Consider the following 16,164-nt stretch of genomic DNA (forward strand, 5'->3'; position numbering starts at 1 on the left):
GAACTGGAGTCCAAGGCGGCCAAGTGGTATGCCACAATTGATATTGCTAATGCATTCTTCTCAATCCCTCTGGCAGCAGAGTGCAGGCCACAATTTGCTTTCACATGGAGGGGCGTCCAGTACACCTGGAATCGACTGCCCTGGGGTGGAAACACAGTCCTACCATTTGCCATGGACTGATTCAGACTGTACTGGAACAGGGAGAAGCTCCAGAACACCTTCAATACATTGATGACATCATTGTGTGGGGCAACACAGCGGAAGAAGTTTTTGAGAAAGGAGAGAAAATAGTCCAAATCCTTCTGAAAGCTGGTTTTGCCATAAAACAAAGTAAGGTGAAGGGACCTGCACGAGAAATCCAGTTCTTAGGAATCAAATGGCAAGATGGTCGTCGTCAGATTCCAATGGATGTGATGAACAAAATAGCAGCAATGTCTCCACCAACTAGCAAAAAGGAAACACAAGCTTTCCTGGGCGTTGTGGGTTTTTGGAGAATGCATATTCCAAATTACAGTCTGATCGTAAGCCCTCTCTATCAAGTGACCCGGAAAAAGAATGATTTCAAATGGGGCCCTGAGCAACGACAAGCCTTTGAACAGATTAAACAAGAAATAGTTCATGCAGTAGCTCTTGGGCCAGTCCGGGCAGGACAAGATGTAAAAAATGTGCTCTACACTGCAGCCAGGGAGAATGGCCCTACCTGGAGCCTCTGGCAGAAAGCACATGGGGAGACCCGGGGTCAACCCCTAGGGTTTTGGAGTCAGGGATACAGAGGGTCCGAAGCCTGCTATACTCCAACTGAAAAAGAGATATTGGCAGCATATGAAGGGGTCTGAGCTGCTTCAGAAGTGGTTGGTACTGAAGCACAGTTGCTTCTGGCACCCCGACTGCCAGTGCTGGGCTGGATGTTCAAAGGAAACATCCCCGCTACACACCATGCAACTGATGCTACGTGGAGTAAATGGGTTGCACTGATCACCCAGCGGGCTCGAGTAGGAAACCCCAGTCGCCCAGGAATCTTGGAAGTGATTATGGACTGGCCAGAAGGCAAAGATTTTGGATTATCACCAGAGGAGGAGGTGACACGTGCTGAAGAAGCCCCACTGTATAACGAACTGCCAGAAGATGAGAAGCAATATGCCCTGTTCACTGATGGGTCCTGTCACCTTGTGGGAAAGCACCGGAGATGGAAGGCTGCTGTATGGAGTCCTACACGACAAGTAGCAGAAACTGCTGAAGGAGAAGGTGAATCGAGCCAGTTTGCAGAGGTAAAGGCCATCCAGCTGGCCTTAGACATCGCTGAACGGGAAAAGTGGCCAGTGCTCTGTCTCTATACTGACTCCTGGATGGTGGCAAATGCCTTGTGGGGCTGGCTGCAGCAATGGAAGCAAATTGCTGCAAAATGCAAAATTTGCTTCCAAAAATGGAAGCCAAGCGCAGAGGCAAACCCATCTGAGCTGCCACGTTGTGGCAAGATATTGCTGCCCGGTTAGAGAAACTGGTTGTAAAGGTACGGCATGTGGATGCTCACGTCCCCAAGAGTCGGGCCACTGAAGAACATCGAAACAACCAGCAGGTAGATCAGGCTGCCAAGATTGAAGTGGCTGAGGTGGATCTGGACTGGCAGCATAAGGGTGAACTATTTCTAGCTCGGTGGGCCCATGACACCTCAGGCCATCAAGGGAGAGATGCAACATACAGGTGGGCTTGTGATCGAGGGGTGGACTTGACCATGGATATTATTGCACAGGTTATCCACGAATGTGACACATGCGCTGCAATCAAGCAAGCAAAGCGGGTAAAGCCTCTGTGGTATGGGGGACAATGGCTGAAATATAAATATGGGGAGGCCTGGCAAATTGACTATATCACACTCCCACAGACCCACCAAGGGAAGCACCATGTGCTTACAATGGTAGAAACAACGACTGGCTGGCTGGAAACACATCCTGTCCCCCACGCCACTGCCCGGAACACTATCCTGGGTCTTGAGAAACAAGCCCTGTGGCGACATGGCACCCCAGAGAGGATTGAGTCAGACAATGGGACTCATTTCCGAAATAGCCTCATAGACACCTGGGCCAAAGAGCATGGCATTGAGTGGGTGTATCACATCCCCTATCACGCAGCAGCCTCTGGGAAAATTGAACGGTACAATGGACTGTTAAAAACTACACTGAGAGCAATGGGGGGTGGAACATTCAAGCACTGGGATACACATTTAGCAAAAGCCACATGGTTCGTCAACACGAGGGGATCTGCCAACCGAGCTGGCCCTGCCCAGTCAGAAATCCTACATACTGTGGAAGGGGATAGAGTCCCTGTAGTGCACACAAAAAGTATGCTGGGCAAAACAGTCTGGGTTCTTCCTGCCTCCGGCAAAGGCAAACCCATTTGTGGGATTGCTTTTGCTCGAGGACCTGGGTGCACTTGGTGGGTGATGCGGGAGGATGGAGAAATCCGATGTGTGCCTCAGGGGGATTTGATTTTGGGCGAAAACAGTCAATGAACTGAATGGCACAATGTGAACTGCTATATAATACTGTGTGTCACCTCTGTGTTGTATCAATGATATCAGAGTACGAGCCTCCCAACCCATGGAAGATCAACTATGAAACAAGCCGTGCAGCAGTGATGGAACGATGACTGACTCGGTATGCAGCAACCCAACGCCACACACCATCTCTCCCACCCGGAAAGACTGATACAACAGATGGAGCCCAGAGTCATGGACTGGGTGAACTCAATGGACATTTTAATGGACATTTTACAGGGAAGGTCCATGAACTAAGGGAATGATGCCTGTGTATTATGTTAAAGGATGGGAAGGGGAGGGGTGGTGGTTGGTACGGTTGTATTGCATCATATGGGACCTGGGCATGGTGTAAACGGTATGCAATAAGGGGTGGAGAATGTGCTGGTTTTGGCTGAGAAGGGGTTAATTCTCCTCACTGTGGGGGTTGGCTATCTTTCCAGCTTCCCGGCTCTGCCACGTGGCAGGGGGGGCTGGGAGGGGCAGGGCCATGGTGGGGGCGGCTGACCCCGACTGGCCAATGGCAGGTTCATTCCATACCATGTGACACCATGACCAATATATTGAGGGGGGGGCAGGGCAGTGCGGAGGCGGCGCGGCGTCGGGTCAGCGGGTGGTGAGCAGCTGCGGCGCGTGCGGTTTGTTTCGGTGGTTCGTTCCCCCTCTCCCCTCCCTTCCCCCTTCCCCCGGGGCTTTGCGCCTCTCGTTGTTCTCCTTTACATTGCATTTCTACTGTTGTTTCTTTTAATTTTAATTATTAAACTGTTCTTATCCCAACCCACGAGCGTTACCCTTCTGATTCTCTCCCCCATCTACTGGTGGAGGAGTGAGTGAGCGACTGTGTGGGGCTGAGCTGCCGCTAAACCACGACACGGCCACACTATTCCTGATACAAGCCAGGATGCTGTTGGCCTTCTTGGCCACCTGGGCACACTGCCAGCTCATGCTCAGGCAGCTGTCAACCAACACCCCAAGGTCCTTTTCCTCCAGGCAGCTCTCCTGCCACTCCTGCCCAAGCCTGTAGCGTTGCATGGGGTTGTTGTGACCCAAGTGCAGGACCTGGCACTTAGTCTTGTTGAATCTCATACCATTGGCTCTGGCCTAATGATCCAGCCTATCCAGGTCCCTCTGTAGGGCCTTCCTGCCCTCCAGCAGATCAACACTTCCACCCAGCTTGGTGTCATCTGCAAACTTACTGAGGGTGCACTCAATCCCCTCATCCAGATCATCAATGAAGATATCGAACAGGACCAGCCCCAACACTGAGCCCTGGGGAACACCACTCGTGACCAACACCGCTCGTGACCAACTCATTGCCGAGCCAACAATTTTAGACAACTGCCAATGATGACTCCAAGACCTTTTTCCCTGCATTGTGACTCAGCTCAATACTATGTAAAGAAGGTTTAGATTACTTTTACCTAGATGCTTTGCTTTACATTTAAAGCTCTTCTACCACTAATTTGCCTACCCATGCTGTTCTACAAGTCCTTTTGGAGTTCCTTTCCTTGGCATAGCATTTGATTATCCAGAACTACTTAACATTGCCCACAAACTTCTGTTCATGACCTTCTTCACATCATGAATGATGATGTTGACCAAATTGCTCCCAGCATGAATCCCTGAGGGACATGACTACTGACTGTGCCATTCAAAAAACAACAACAAAAAAGTGATCAGTATACCCTATTTTGCTTTCAACTCTAGCCAGCTGCAAGACTTATATGAACATTTCCTCCAATACATTTATTTTTTTAAAATAAGAATTGATATAGAACCTTGCCAATGGCTTTTAAAAAAATTCAAATCCATTAAGTTCCTGGGATGCTGTTTATCCACATGATTACTAACACCCTCAAAGAGTGCAGCAGTTTAGTGAAACAGGATTTCCCTTTAGAGGAACCATAGCGACTGCTTACTCATGCACTCAACATCCTATTCTTTGTTGAAGACTCTACCATCCCCGGTAAGACGAAAGTCAAAGCTGTTAGTTTGTAGTTTCTGGGGTCCCATTTAGAGCTCTGCTTGTGTACTGCCAACATGACAACAATCTAATATTCCTCTGGCACGGTGACCATTTATGGTGGCAGACTGCACACCCTGGCCACCAGTTCTGCCATTTCACATCTGAGTTTTTTTTCAGACTCCCAGCTGAATGCCATCTGGTGTCTAAACTGCCTATCTTTAACTAACAGTTTCTGTAAATTTACAATAGACTGACTTAGCTCTTCTGATCTGCTGCTACAAAATGCATATAGTGGCAACCTCCCCAGTACCTTCAGCAGCAAAGTCTACTACAAAGAACTGAGCCTTGCTCTTGGGGCCTTATCAATGCCTAGTGTCTCCTATACTTTGTGCCCACTGATCCCCTAAATGATCTCCTGTTTTTGATGCAAGACTACGTAGCTATCAGCTTAAGAATCCTCTGCAGGGTGCTCCTCAAATTCTTTTTTAGCCCCCATAATTTTTTTGTTTAAAAAAAGGTGGCTTGTCAATTTTGTCTGCTTTCTTGTTTTCCTAATTTGGGCAAGTTTTCCCTTCTGAAAATCTAATCTTTTCCTGCGATTGCAACCTAGCTTACGGAACCATGGGAAGGGATTTGCTGGACCACTGTTTTTTTCATAAGTGGCACCACACATTTAACTGTTGTGGTTTTGTTTGTTTTTTTTCTGTCTTTTTTCTTTTAAATACATTTGGGTTTTTTTTAAAACATCACCTCCAGAACAGTTGTAGCTTTCTTATTTTTTGTTTATTCATTTCTGACAATTGGTCTTAATTTTCCCCTAGCTCCCTTTCTTGAAATGCAACATTCACACACTTTATTTGATCTGCTCCTCCAGCTACAATGCTAAACACTGCTACAATGAGGCTGTTACTACTGAGAGCCCTCCGCTAAAACATCCTGGACTAGGTCCTGTGCACCACCCAAAAGCAAATGTAGAATGGCATAATGTCTAACAGATTGTAAAACTAGGAAGTGTAATTTATTGCATCCAAAAATTTTATCTGTATATCTTATCCTGATAAAGGCTATATGTGGATTGAAGTGTAATACCATTGCTCCCTGTACTAAACTTGCAGTTTATCTCATCTCACTTAACATCTCCTGATCACTATCATCATCTTGATCAGTGGGTCAGTAGGACAATCCCAGTAACACATTTTCTCCCCATAGTATTATGAAGAGAGGCAATCCCTCCAGTAAATTCAAAAAATGAAATGAAACAGAAAAAAGACATCTCATCTTTCTATCAGCCTGTTGAATGATTTTCAGTTGCTTCCTATTCTGTTAGGTAGTATTTATCACACCATCACAAGGAAGACTTTTCTCAAAGATGTATCACTTTCACAAAATTTTCATTAAAAAGAGTACGACTGTCAGAGAGGTCTTCTGCTTGCTCTTTTCTTGTTTTATTATTTTTTTTTAAAGGAGTTCACGCAAAATCTAATTACGACTTTAGGAAATAAAAGTATATAGAGTTCCAATCAGCTAAGGCTATTCTGTGTATACTGGAATGAGAAAAGAACTTAATTTGGTTTGTATTTTAAAATCTGTCAACTCAAGTACTCTCTGGAGCTATAATGTACTTCACAAACGCCCTACCCTCCCGAAAGAGAATAGATAATAAGCTTAGCTCTTCTCCAGTGAAGACACCAGTTTCTCAGCAGCGCTCTCTCCCCATATACTCCAGTATAAAAATACTACAAAATGCAGAAAAACAAAATTACATCTCCAACAAACAAAACTCACAACCAGTGACAGCTCCTGAACTGTTGTCAAACCAACTTCCAAGGATGTCACAATCATTGGTAACTGTGAAAAACAGCTATCTAATCCATTAAATCCTTCATGTCAACTCCAGCTACTTTTGTGTCCTGAAAGAATATAATAGCCTGTTTTCAATATAAACAGTATTTTCTCAGGAAACATTTCTTGCAGCTTGGCTGAAAATATTTGGAGGACTAACAGTCTTCTAAGTCCTCTATTTATTGTTTTCATTACAAAGCCAACTATTTCCCACTTAGCAGTTTTCACGAAAAAAGCTTAACCAGATCCATATAGCGAACACCTCTTTTTAGACAGCCCAAATCATACCCTTTGCTTTCCTCAGTATATACATCAAGTTTCTCTCTTTTTCCCTGCTCTGTGCTCTCTCCCACTTTAACACAGTTTTTTTTCCTAATCTGTTAAAAGTCTGTAAAAACCATCAACATTTCTCAAAGGGTCAAGATGGTCATCTCTCTGCTATTACCACTGACACATTTCCTCCTTCAGTTTCCATTGCATTAAGCATCCCCCACAACCTGGCTTACTAATCACTAATCAAAGAGTTATTTCCAGAACAAACTACTTACGTTCCTTCCTTGTGGCCCGACAAGCCTGAGTCTGCATAGTCAGATTCCTTTTACTTTATTTTAAGCACACTTACTTAACAGGTGACCACTTCCAAATGGTAACGAGCAGTTATCTAGAAGGCACAAACATCTGTTCCTTCACCCTGCTCCTCCCTCTTTACAGACAAATACCTTCTTAATTGTTCACTTGTGCGACCATTTGACATTATTAAACTCAGATCACACTGTACACTTGGATCATCTCTGGGGCTTTCTATGCTGAAGTACAACCTCAGGGCTTCTCCCTGCAGATCTATTACTTTGTCCTTGATCCTAGCTATTCCCTACCATGTTATTGCTGCTATTCCCTGGCCACAGCCACAGTTGATGATATATACATGGAAAACCAATAGCTACTTTTAGTCCAAGTAATTCTAGATGACTTCTCATGCTGAGACATACAGCTGGGGAGGACAGCAAGCAACAAGATTCAGGAACAATAACAGAGGGAAAAGCATGGATACTGTGAGCAGATCTGAAAGCAGGCAAATCAGCAATGCCGGAATTCAGCTTTCTGAGCTTTATTATACAAAGTTGTGTGTCAGCAGCTTAAGTGGTGTCCTGCAAAAAGAGATGCAGTGTTTAATTTTCAAGATGGATTTCCTCAAGTTGCACCCTACAGTCCTTCCCTGTAAAGGACTGCAAGTTTGCTGCATATCTGTTAGCTGGAAACAGCTTCCCCTCAGCAGTGTAACCTCCTTAAGGGCTACATTTCAAATGGGCAATAAGTTTCAAAGATTTTATTTTGACAGTGTAAAGGGCAAACAAAGAGGTCTGGGGAGGTAATTTGGATAGCTGTGTACTAAAAGAAATCTGAACAGAGAGGGGGAAGTGTACTACATTTCAAAAGAAATGAAACATTTTGTTTAGGATTTTTGTCTCTCCTAGAAGTACCAGTTAGTGCTTTCAAAAAAACTTAAGTGGCCTTTTGGAAGAAAGTGCTGATCACATTTATTTTTCTTGAATAAGAGGTAAGATTTTATGCCTAAGGTTGCAAACAGTATGTTCAAGATACTTGGTAACGCATCTCTGTATTATACAGTTAGAGAGAATAATGGAGCCATAAACAAGACAGATTGGACTGCTCTTGAATCAAGTGCACACAGCAACTGAACACCCAGTGAGATACTTTTATGACAGAAAATTTGACATGGAATCTCAAGTTCCTGTTCAAAGAAATAATTCAAGTGTAGGTGGAATATGTTCACGGTTACAAAAGCAATATCTGATTTAAAGAACATGTTAAGCAATATATTGAATTGGGGGGTGGTTATCTAGCTATCATTGGTAAATCTATCATTATTTACAGCTTTCACTATTACATTTGAACTATTTAATAACTTATTCTTGTTTCTATTTGGCTAAAACTTACAGAACTAAGATCTGCCTCTCCTCTCCAAAGAGCTTGACCAAGAATACCCCTACTGGAATCAGATTATACTGGTTATAATCCCAGACAGAGCACAGTAATTTGGCCCAGGCACCATTTTCGCTCCCTTTGTTCATTATGGAATGAACTTATTTTCAGAAACATTCTCCTAGTTTAACCCACAACACTGTTTGATTAATTAGCTTGGTGTATCCAGAAGACTGGTGGAGAGAGGAACACGTAACAGCTAAATAATAGTATGAAATAAACCAGGTAAATTAAGGAAGAAAGAAAGGAAGAAAACTAAATCCTACTGAACCATGACTTTTCTTCCCATTGAGCTCTAGTTATGTCTAGCCCAGTCCTATGGGTGAGAAAACAGGGATGAGAGAAGCAGAATAATTTTCTAAATTTAATAGTCACATACTTCCTCTCTTATGACAGGAAGTTTTCAATGGACCACGCTAAATTAATGTACTTAAATGAATTTATAAGCTATGATGCAATGGAAGCTTTTAAGCCCCTCTGAAAACTGGACAAGAAATAGCATGAATCTATTCAAACTCTGCCCACAAAACAAAGCAGCTGGATATTTCTGGAAAATAATAGCAGTGAAACAGTTAGTGTGCCCATTTAAATTGTTGTGTTTTGGCTTTTGGAGTTAAGGCTAAGACAAATTGGCAAATTCCCACCTCCCAGAGTTACTGCTTCAATTTGCTTGCACACTGCAAGAATACTGCAGCTGATTATGCTAAAAAAATAAATCACCCCCATCCAGAAGGCTGAAAACTGCAATTTTCTGCCCAGAAACTGAATGTTACGCTGTCCAGAAACTCACAGGACTCCTCAGAGAAGTGTTAGTGCAGCATATCAACCACTGCCTGCTGAATCATCTCTGATGTAATTTTAGTTTCGCTTGGGACATTGAGCATGTGTCTACTCCAATAGGTAGGTGGACAGGAAGAATAGCCTGAGACCACATACAAGCAACAGCAGTTTCTAAAATTGTTTTGACTGTGAAGCAGATAAGATACAAGATGGTTATGGGTAAGAACTGAAACGTGTATTGTACCCACCAGGAATCAGAGAAAATGGTTTATACCATATAAGCTTACCATGTGTGCAGACTGCTTACTGTCTTCCTTATTCCCCACCCCCCTGCTCCCCCAACTTGGAGTCTTTTTTGTTTTCACTAAAACATTTTAAGTTTTATAAAAGATGACTGTTACAGCTTATATCAGTTACGGTACAATTTAAGGAATATATCTGCTCTTTCTTCTAGTATTCTCAGGATACGCTGTATAAGTCATTATTCTGTTACTTCTTTTTTATGCTTGATAGGCATAGGAAGCCACTCAAAGCGTATCTTGACATTATTTTCTCTAAGAGCAAAGACCGTTTCATATATCTTGCAGCTGTGCTCCAAATAAAAATGCATATTTTTGAAATACGCATTTATTTTAATTTTTATTCGTACAGAAATTGTCACTCTTCTATGACTTGTCCTACTTAAGAAAATGTAATTAATCAAGCTGTAATGAAAGAGCTTCTCTCACTGGGAGGCCATTCTGGTGTCCAACATATTCCACAACTGTGTTTGCCTAGATACTCTAATTAAATGTCCTTGTTTATAATCCTTCACAGACAATGCAGTTCCAAACACTACCCTAAATATTCATCATCATCCTTGCTTCTACGTATTTTCAAGTTATCATCACGTGCTCTTTGTAGCCACTACTTCCCTAAGCTGGAGTTCAAGTTTGTATATGGTAATATAAGTGTGGGAGATATTTGGTGTACGGAGACCAAATATACAGCCAGCCATTAACTTTCTGTTTATACATATAAAAAATGCTATAATTTACAAATAGTAGATTCTGAAGCATACAAACCTAATTTTCATCAAACTAGCACCTTCCTTTTATAGGTAACTTAGCTTTATACCTGATACATAAGAACAGAGGCCATATACTCTCTGAGCAATACAACAAAAATCAGTCTATGCAAAATTAATCTCGCTTTCATTTCATTTTACTTGCAAGGCAAGGACATCACTGAAATCAGTTCTGGGACTAGTACAAACATGTGTAAATCTAGTGTAAATATGAGAAGTAGCTGTTCTTACCACACTTTTTCCCAGCAGTCAATCTGTGATTAATATTGTTCAGCCTTTTGTCTCTTGCTTGCATTGGAAAGAATGATAAAACATGGGAAAACTCTGGAGGCAGATATTTCAGATAGTTCTGGATTAGAGAGATGATCTGCATAAACCCTGCTGTAAATAAAAGCCTACTGACAGTGAAACCCTTACCAAATACACATGCCTTTCAAGAAACAAAGTAATCAATATTTTTTTTTCACATGACAAACATATTGCAGAGAAGCAATACAAGCAGCAGCAGAAAGAAAGAACAGAAGGAGTATGCCAAACAAATAAACAACCAACCACATCCCCCACTACCTCCAGCAATTCTAGACCATTCTTGCTCAAGTAAACCCAGCGGAAATAAGAGGACCACAGGAGCATATACAGTACTGACTGCATGAGCAATTCCCTTAATGGGAAATTACTATTACTAGCAAACTTTTGCAGTGCAAGAATTTCATTCTGCTATATGCTGCTACAGAATCAGGGTGCTACCAGTCATTAGTTGTAGCTGGTTTTGGTGATTAAAACCAAAAGCTCTTATTTCATAATAATTTCATTGCACAATGCTTGTTTAAAAAAAAATGAACAGACGTGTTAATCAGAAGTCACTGCAGTAGCACTTCTGTGATCTATAGATCTAGTAATTTTCAAGATAGCACTGAAACAGCAATAATTGTAGCATGTTAATCTACTGAGAACTCTCTCATTTATCAGTTTGATCTGGTATTGAAAAGAGAAAGCTACTTTGCCCATAACCAAATACCTCAACCAGTTCTCTACTTGCAGCTGGATTTTCATTGCTTTCCTGATGACCTTTGGAAGTAACAACGTATTTAAGTATACAATCAGTTCTGGTCACTTTGCTTTACACCTCAGCCAAATGTTTGTAAACAAAATTGTGACTTTTTAGACCTCCCTTGGAGACTGCTACAGTGGCTAAAAAGGAGAGGCCAGCTCCTTTTTTGAAAACTGAGCAATTAGCAATCCAAAATCAAGCAACAAAATTCCTTGACTAGCAATAGCTGCAATCCTTCCTACACCTTTGTTTTTAGGAATAATCATCTCGATATTATGACATTCCGTATCGTACTATTTCATTATCATACTAAAACAATAACCACATTAGCAAGGTTCCTGTCTCCTTTCCTCACATCAAGAGCTACTTGCAGATACTCCTTTTAATTGCTTCCAGAGAAAATCTGGTCCTGCCAATGCAATTGTAATAGACCATAGTGCATTTCTGGGTATATCTGACCACTACATACAGCTTGAATAGACTTATTTTGGGGAAGTCAACAAACCACTTCAGCCTGAATAGTTACTGAACCAGTCTAGATTCACAAACTGTAATAGTCCTCCTTCTGCTTGCAGTGAGCTTACAAAAGCCCACTGGAATCAGCCACTTACTGAAAATGGTATTCGTACACGTGTGATAAGTACTAGTAAGAATATGGTTCTAGACATTGGACAATGCCCACAGAAAGCAAATACTTAATGGTTTAGATTGAATAAGAAGAAAAACCACTAGACCTGGACAGATAAGGACATGCAGAAAAATTAAGCTAAAAGGTAGTCTGTTTAACAGAGGCCAGCCTAAACACCATAACATCACTGTAAGAATCACTTACAGTTCTTCATTTCTTGAGTCTGATACTTTCTCTCTGGGGACTCAAAGACTCAATCTCTGCATTATTATATTCTGAAAGATACAACATGCTTTCTGTGGCTGACTGCAATGTAAGATTCTCACTGATAATCTGCTGGCTTCAAGGGAAGTCTGCGTGTTGGCTTTAGCAAGACGTGGAACAGCAGTAGTTTAGCTTTTAGACCCGTAAGAACATCAGATTTGCAACACTGAAACAGATCAAACATCCACCTCTGACAGCAACCAACAGAGAAGAGCCTAAGTACAGAAAAGCATAGATACCCTTCCAACCATGGCTGCAGCACTTCCTGCAGAGGTGACACCTCAGGTATATAACAGTCCTCAACAGATTTTTTCAGATTAATTTGTTGAGTCCTTTTCTGAATTCATACACATTTCAGCATGCGCTGTATCCTGTGCCAAGGAGTCCTGTAGCCTAATTGTGGACTTCATGAAATGCAGCACTGTTTTGCTTGTGCTGAATCTACCAGGTGTTAACTTATTTCAATACCTGTTAGTTCATGTTCTTTAGTGGATAAAACAGTTGTTCTCTATTTATTTTCTCTATTTCACTTGCAGTTTTATAAACCTTTACTTTATTGCTCTCTAACCATAACCTCCAAATTATCTCTGTTTTGGGCTGAAGAGTCCTCTCATAGTATCTAGTCACTGATCCTGTGTTGTAACTAAGTGAATTGTTCAGTTGCTTGAAAACAAAAAACCCCAAAACTCCAGACTGGGTTTTACTGCATCACTGGCTTGTAACTCACCTTGAGATTATTCGTTAATGTCAGCCTCAATGTGAATTAAGTCAGAGTAGAGCCAAATTAAAACCCAAGCTGATAACTTATTTAAAATGATAAGCAGATTTGAACAAAGGATAAATTAATTTAAACATAACTCCACTAGAATTCTGAGCTAATCTATTTGGACTGGTTTTTTAGTACAGAGGAAAAGTGAAGCAGGAGGTGTATCTGTCTTCATCATTTCAATATCCACCAGGAATATGGAGCTATGATTGTCCTTTGCAGTTTGACAACCACAGGAAACTCTGCCTGTACAGAACCACGTTCAAAGGAGGACTATAATAGCATGATTTCATCTCTCACTGATAAAAGTCAGACCCTGTGCACATCACCTTCACAGTTCTGTTGCAAGTCGCACATCCATTTAAAGATGTCTTCACGAAAGCAGAAGCTATGACACATCTGCCTCTGTGGGAAATTACAGAAATTTGCCTGTTCAGAGTCAGTTACAGCAAGTTAATCAGGGAAGAAACTAAGCTGTGTTCCAGGAAAATGCAGCATGCAATAGACGAGGCTGACATATGCCAAGTGGGAAAGTAAGCCCCGTACCTCTTGGGGTAGTCAGGAGAAGCAGCAAATACTTCACATATGAATTATCAGATCAGGTGGAAAAAGGTGAATATGAAAAGATGGGGAAAAATAATCTCAGAGAAGACAGAACTCCCTGGTGATTACAATGGAATGGACACAAAACTTACCATGTCAATCACCTGTTGGAGATATTGTGCAGCTGGCAGATCAAGTGGTAAGTGCTGATACAAAACCACAGAAACATGTTTTATTTGCCTTTATGGTTGCACAGACTATGTTTATACATTTATGAGCTAACAATTTGTGACTACAGTGAGACTTATCGAGCTGAATGAATAATCTCCTAACACTTCTTTTTGGTATATTACTCATAACTCGCACAAGCTCCTAGCTCTGCTTGGGAAATTTAAAATGTACTTATCCCTAAATGAACTTCTCAGTCATTATTTCAGCCACTTCAAAACAGCAGCAAGGGATAAGTCTGAAATCCAACATTGCTAACATTTTCAAGGACTGTTGACACAAAGATGATAAAGGAGTTTAGTAATGCTATGCTCATCCATTAACATATCTGGAAAGCCACTTAATGAGAAGCAAATCTAACATAATAGGAGCACTAACCAGTGACTGTCGGAAGAAGAAACACTTCTTTGGGTCAATACCACAGGCAAGGATGGCAGCAGTGGTGTCCAGTATGTTCTGGCGCAGAACAGCTGGGTCCTTGGGCATGGTGAGAGAGTGCATGTCCATAATGCTATACAGCACTGAGCTGCACTCTTCCTGCAGATTCACCCAGTTCTGAATGGCTCCAAGGTAGTTACCCAGATGAGGCACCCCAGTTGGCTGAATACCAGAGAAAATCCGATCCATGACCATATTCTGTTAAACAGCATTGGTAAAATTAGTACATGCATTTTTGACAGATTCTTTTATATTTTAAAGTAATTAATAAAGACTCATTTATGCCTGTCTCTTCTCTCCTCCTATCAGTGTCTTAATGTATAAATTGCCTCAGGACTGACTAAAAATAATTGTAGCAACTCAGTCAAAATACTCTACCTTAAAGCAGAGACTGACAACTAGCATCATTTTAAGCCATCGGACTGCATATGCAAACAAACATAGCTGTAAACAAGATCAGTGAAAACTAGATCTCAGAAACCAAGCGGTAGATTCTTTCAACCTTTTTTGCACCAAAACTGTATGTTTCTCTTCAGTGCATCATCCACTCTGACACAGAAACTGAGGATCACAGCACAGATAAATTCAAACATTTTTGTTGTAAACATATGCAATATCCAAGTAGATGGCAATCTGAACTCCCATAAACATCGAAGCCTTATTTTTCTAGCTGCAAAGAATATTTTGAGCGGTTCCCGAAAGAAACCTAGTCCTTGATCCAAAGGTCAAAGAATAATGAAGGAGATGATCAAAGTCCTGAAACTACGTATCTTGGCAGCAGTAGAGTTTCTAAAAGGGCTTTGCAAAGAAATACCACTATAACTCAAGATCACACCTGGAATACTGTGGATGCATCAGTACCAGTAAAATGTCAACATCTGAAAAGAGTTCACAGAGAAGCAGCAAAAACTGATTAAGAAGTTGAGGTCTCAAGCAAAGATTAAAAAGCTTAAAACATGTATAGCTTGGCTAAGTGACAGTTACCGTCTTGGAAAGTTTGTTATCCTGCATCCCAGCCCTCCATCTGACCATTTTCTCAGAGCCCCAAGCTGTCAGTGTATGATCAATTACCTCCCCAACCTTTCCAAAGAATTCCACCACATTCAGAAAGTAAAGCACCAGTGTTTTATGTTAAATGCTTGTTATGTGCCAAGCTGTGAGAGCATGCAAGACTGCTCAACTTATAAATGAGGGTCCCACCAACCTCAACAGGGAGTCCCAGTCACAAAGCTGCACAACACAAACCCTCAGACTCTGTTGTGCGCCAGGAACATAAAATTCATTATGTCTCTGGCTGCATGATTTTTTTCCTGCTAAATTTTGTAAGCAACATCTATAACAAAGTAGAGAGGATTTATTTACTGATGTAGTCCATCTTAATTTCTGTGACTTTCTTACAAATATATGGGGAAGAAAAAAAAAGTCATACAACTTGAAACCATGCAAAATGGCAGCAAAAGTCAAGGCCAAGTACCATTATTTTTAACTATTAAAACAAAGGACTTCAAATTGACTTAATTAATTTTGTCTCAGACTCCAAGAAAAACTAATGAGAAAGTGTTTCCAAGCAGAATGGGGCACTTTTTAAAATAATTTTTAAAACATGATATACAGTTCAGAATTTCCTTCAAAGTTTGCTGAAGAATTCTCTCTGCTTTCAAAGTAAGCCTGTTTTTCAGGTCAAGACAACTCTCTTATCTGATGTTTAAGTGTTTGCACTGACATATAAGAGCAGGTTTGGGCTAGCAGCCATGTTAATTTCTTCTGCTCACATAAATACCAACATATCTAAGTCCAGGTAAGCCCCCTCACCCCATCCCAAATATCTGTTTGACTTCTAGTTATATTATTGAGTCAGTTTCTACGTGCTCTGGGAGAACCTCCAGCACAGGAGCTGCAAGGTAGTCACTGCAATGAAAAGCATATCGTTTCCTCCAACAGCAATTCTAACTTCCAGTTCTTGACTACCCATGCCTCTTTTGTCCATTACACAAATATGGAATTATGCTACTCAATTCCTTGTTTGCCATTTGATCCCTTGTTTTCCTAGGAAAC

The 16,164-nt window shown here is 41.4% G+C and overlaps 1 protein-coding gene across 4 annotated transcripts in view; it reads right to left on the reverse strand.

The window, feature by feature from the left end:
* Window positions 1-16,164, reverse strand: part of WARS2 (tryptophanyl tRNA synthetase 2, mitochondrial) — a 52,139-nt gene that overhangs the window by 14,626 nt on the left and 21,349 nt on the right. For 2 of the 4 annotated variants that reach the window (XM_075107762.1, XM_075107773.1), the window contains 2 exons: window positions 14,050-14,307; window positions 13,596-13,649 (listed from right to left, as the gene is read on the reverse strand). In XM_075107762.1, coding sequence (XP_074963863.1) covers window positions 13,596-13,649; window positions 14,050-14,307 — 312 coding nt within the window. The remainder of the gene's footprint in view (window positions 1-13,595; window positions 13,650-14,049; window positions 14,308-16,164) is intronic. The other 2 variants (XM_075107781.1, XM_075107792.1) reach the window with 1 other exon arrangement.

This window comes from Phalacrocorax aristotelis, chromosome 1 (assembly GCF_949628215.1).
Source record: "Phalacrocorax aristotelis chromosome 1, bGulAri2.1, whole genome shotgun sequence".
Lineage (NCBI taxonomy): Eukaryota > Metazoa > Chordata > Aves > Suliformes > Phalacrocoracidae > Phalacrocorax > Phalacrocorax aristotelis.